This window comes from Geotrypetes seraphini, chromosome 11 (genome assembly GCF_902459505.1).
Source record: "Geotrypetes seraphini chromosome 11, aGeoSer1.1, whole genome shotgun sequence".
Classification (NCBI taxonomy): domain Eukaryota; kingdom Metazoa; phylum Chordata; class Amphibia; order Gymnophiona; family Dermophiidae; genus Geotrypetes; species Geotrypetes seraphini.
Genome location: NC_047094.1, coordinates 88,237,180 through 88,241,788, shown reverse-complemented (window position 1 = coordinate 88,241,788; position 4,609 = coordinate 88,237,180). Strand labels below are relative to the sequence as shown.

Below are 4,609 nucleotides of genomic sequence, written 5' to 3'. Positions count from 1 at the left end.
CTCTCCAATAAGGAAGGAGCTTGGTAAAGAAAAAGAAAAATATATAATTAAAATTGACTGGATTTATCAGTGAATTAGCCTTCAAGTCCTTCAAAAAGTACCTTGATTAATCTAGAAGTAAACACTGGAAAGATTAAAATAGTTCAATCTAGAATTTAGCCAGGAAGAAGTTAGATACTGAAATAGCCAGGAAAGATGATTCAGTAATACACACTGTGCATTCTGCACCAGAATTTGCCAAGCATAGAGCATTTTAAAATAAACAATAGAGGCTTCCAGAAAAATAGCAATTATATATCCCATTGTTATTAATGAATATCTGACTAATCACATAAACCTCCTTCAAATATTAGCATTTTAAATGCTCAAGGAAAAAGGAATAATGTAAATAAGCCTCATTTTCAAGCTCTTTCAACCAGAATTAATATCTTCCGCTTGCCACCATAGTTCTCTCAGACCATCTTGGTGGCGAATTATCATTTTAGCTGTTCTTGTTCATATTTATTTGGACATAAAAGTTTAATCTTCTCAGTGCTGTTTTCAATGTGTGAGTGCCCTTATCTTTGCCCTAAAATGTCTTACACAATCTAGAAACTCCTTAGATTTTTGGAAGATCCATTCTCCAGCAAAAACAGACAATTGAATACAAATGAGAATCAGGGACCAGTCTTATGCATATGCCATCCTTTATGAGTGAAGCTTAATCACATACTTCGTTTATCAAGCGCAAAAAGTCTTTCAGGAATGCATTAATTAAGATGAAATACAATAGACAGCTTGGTAGGGATGGAATTAGCATACTATGGGAGTCGGCAGTAGAAATTGGTTTAATAACCTTAAATCGCTATATTCTGCTCCTAAGACAATGCCTATGGACAAACTCACTGGGGTTAGAAGTTCCCCTGTTTACTTAGTAACTGTGACATTGGGCACTGGTATTTCTAATTGAATGTGAGGTTCCTGGTGATATCCAGTGACAAACTGAGGTACAGAAGTAATGCATTACTTGGGCATGGACGTGGGCAATGAATGTAAGTAAGAAGAGAAGGTAAAATGTTTTGGTGTATTAGCAGTATTCAAGGAACGAAAGCTCAGAATTACAAGACTCGGGGGTGGGGTGGGGGGAGGTTTTAAAGTAGCACTGGATTCAATCCATTCAGCAAGACCACACTATGGAGTGTTGAAAAGTTCTCAGCCCAACCAACCAACTTCCTAAATTCTGAGTGTTGTTTTGCCACTGTAGCTGAAAAGGGGAAGGGGTAAAACGCGGACCTCGCGGATCTAAAACCGCACGTCCTTAAAAATCTGAGGTCCGCGTTTTACCCCTTCCCGCTGAAAAGTGTTAATGTTAAGTGCCAATTTGCATTGTTTCAGATCATTGGTTGGACCTCCTCCTAATTCTCTTCTTGGTTGGGTTGAGAACTTTTCAACAGCCCCTGTAGGCAGTAACCTGCTTATCTTTCTCAAATATTAATGTGCAGGCAGTATGTAATTCTTTCAAAATCCAACCCCTTTCACCTGATTTCAGATCTTATATCATCGTGATATACAAATGAGCTTTCCAGGCAAAGCTAGATTATGTTTCTTCTTAAACAAAATCGTTAACCAACTAAATGCATTTTTCTGACACAGATTTATAGAACAACCTAGGGAAAAAATAAGTACATTGAAATGAGTTTTAAACCTAATAGATTTTATCTCCAATGACACCTCAATCATTTTGCTATCAGCGGTCTAATCCTTTACCAAGACTGCATTAACTGTCCTTTATTCACCTTACAATATTTCCCGCTTTTTAATGTTTTTGCTCACGCAGCAAATCGGTTTGTAAAGCTATAGGGCATGTCTTTTGTTTATTCCAAATACAGATAAATAAGGGTTGTCTGTTTGGCTGACCAGGCTGGATTCTACTTTCGAAGAATCTGTTCTTAAACAGAACCACTGAAAAGAAATGAGAGAAAGAAAAGAAACCAACGGTGGCCCCCAAGATAAGATAAAAGAAATCAAGGGCAGAATATTGTTAATCCACGTTGGGTGGTCCTTAGGAAACCAAAGTGATCCAAAGAAAGCTCTCACATCCTATGCAATGCCACTTCCAACAACTGCGATTTTTACCCTGTAAAAACTGCAGTTTCATAAGTTGAACAGTGTGAACCTTTAAAAAAAAAAAAAAAAAAAATGATAGTTTTAACATCATTATATCTCGTTCCAGAACTTTTTTCTACTTTACACAACAGTTAATTAGTTCAACTGATCACACTTCTCAGGCCAAAATAAGTGAATATAGGAAGTGAAAAGAACCAAAACTGAATGAAACGTGGCAGAGACATTTGACATAAAATTAAGGTATAAATCGTGCTTTTTTTGATAGACAGTTACCGAATGAAGCAGAAAAAAAGTTTGGCCAAACAGTATTTGATTTAAAAAAAAAAAATGAATGAAAAGAAAAACCTCGATTGACAAAAAAAGGAACCAAACTCAGGAAGAAGCAGATACGAGCGCAAGAAAAAGAGTTTTGAGTTTGGCAAAAAGATCAAGGCTTGTCGTTGCAGTGTTTGCAAAGCCCCGATGCAGTCCCGAAGGCGGAACATTTCTCTGGACAGGTGGGAAGGGCCGTGGCAGTGAAAGGATACACAGCTGACTGCCCAAAAGGGGTCAAAGTCGCAGGTATAGAAGTCGTCAGAGTCTGCCCTTGATTTAAATATGCAACTAGCCTCCTCATTTCTTCCAAAGCCTGAGCCTGCATGAGAATATAGTTCTTAGCCAATAACAACGTGGCGATTTTCGACAGTTTTCTGACCGATGGGCTGTGGGCGTAAGGGATGACCGATCTAAGGCCGTCCAGGGCATCGTTTAGGTCATGCATCCTTCTCCTCTCTCTGGCGTTGATGCTCAGCCTCAGGGATCGCTGCTCTTTTGGCTTCTTACCTACAGTACTTTTCAGTTTGCCTTCGTGATCATAGGTCGGACTCCGTTTCCTGGGGTCGAAGCTGTCTTCCTCGTCCCCTGTCTGCTCATCGCTGCTTTCAGCCGATTTATTCAGAGGGCTTGCGTGGAAGTCCCTGGCAGACGTCCCCGAGTAGGTCCGCTGGCTTTCAGCACCACGGACAGCGGCATAGGCGAAAGGGGACTGGCCGTAGCTTGGAGAGAGGGTCAAGTAGGTATCACCGGTGACTGCCTTCAGCTCAGTCATGGCCCCCGCCGGAAGGGCAGCAGAGCTAAGAAAGCGACCGCCCCCTTGGTCAACACTCATTAATGCACAAGCCAAAGTACTGCACAGTAATCCGGAACGAACCGACTTCTAATCTTTAGTAAAGGAAGGGAGTGATTAGAAGGGCTTAGGAAGATCGAGGGCAAGCAGCAAGCTCTCTCATCATACTATGCCCAGGTTGGGGGGCGAGATGTGATTCGCTTCCCAACCCAGTGGCTGATTATATTACATAGGCTGGCCCGCTGGGATTCACCAGCCACCCAATCAGAAAAATCTTTTTAATTAATAGTATAACCCAGAGGTTACTAAGGAGATTTGCAGTAAAAGGAAGGCAGCTTCAGAGCGCTCTGTGTCTGAGAGAGGTGCCCTACTGGGAGAGGGGCTGTCCCTCCAGAACTGCCTGGCATGAATGGAATGTGCTCAGGGCATCCCCGGAGGGGAGTTTGAAGATGACCAAGGCAGAGAAGACTGTAGGATTCTAAGGGATCTGGAGGATAATAAAGTTTGATGTGTAAAAGGACAAAAAAGAGGGAAGTGGGATGATGTGCCCTTCAGAAGAGAGGATAGCAGAAATGCTTACAGAAGATGTGAAGAGACGTGAAAGAGGAGTTTAACGGAAAAAAGCAATTTGTTGGGTCGGAGGAAACCCTAAGACTCACAAAGCAAAATTAGTACTTTTAAATGGTATGGGGGGGGGGGGAGCGAGGAGGAGAAGAAAGGAAATCTTCACAATGTGGTGGAAGAGTGAAAGCAGATTGTTCTAGTTTGGTCGCCAAAATGACTATTTAAATTTACATATTATGTTGCATGCAAGAGAACTGGAACTTATGTACTTATGTATCTAGTTTAAAAAGCTTAGATGCAGTGGCATACCTAGCATATGTAACTCCCGGGGCCCATCATTTTTTGGCACCCCCCCTCCCATCTGTACGAAAAACATGATTTTTAGTAACAAGTCACACATGAGTACCTAGGAAAAGGCAGCATATGCAGTGAGCAGTACAACATCAATACACCCATTGTAAAACTAAACAAGCCAGACTAGTACAGATCAATCCTACACCGTCAATCCTAACAGAAAACCATGTCTTTCGAACACACAGAACACAGAAAATACCTTCGCCTAGTATGGAATATGTCATCACAAACTAACCCCTCCCTCTTTTACAAAACTGTAGTGTGGATTTTAGCCATGGTGGTAACAGCTCTGACGCTCATAGAATTCTGAGCATCATAGCTGCTACCACCATGGCTGGCACTAAAAATTGCTCCACAGTTTTGTAAAAGGGGGGATAAAATAGAAATACATAGACAAAGGTTAAATTGAACCAGCAAGAAGCTGGACTCTGCATACAATGCAACACCACAGAAACAGTGACACATGTCTCCTAAAGAAAT

At 41.3% G+C, this 4,609-nt stretch overlaps 1 protein-coding gene across 1 annotated transcript; it reads right to left on the bottom strand.

Annotated features, from left to right (window-relative positions):
- Positions 1-2,533: 2,533 nt before the first annotated feature.
- On the bottom strand, positions 2,534-3,193 carry BHLHE23 (basic helix-loop-helix family member e23). Its single transcript, XM_033962962.1, has one exon. The coding sequence runs from the start codon at positions 3,191-3,193 to the stop codon at positions 2,534-2,536; it is 660 nt and encodes a 219-aa protein (XP_033818853.1).
- Between the last annotated feature and the right edge of the window lie 1,416 nt (positions 3,194-4,609).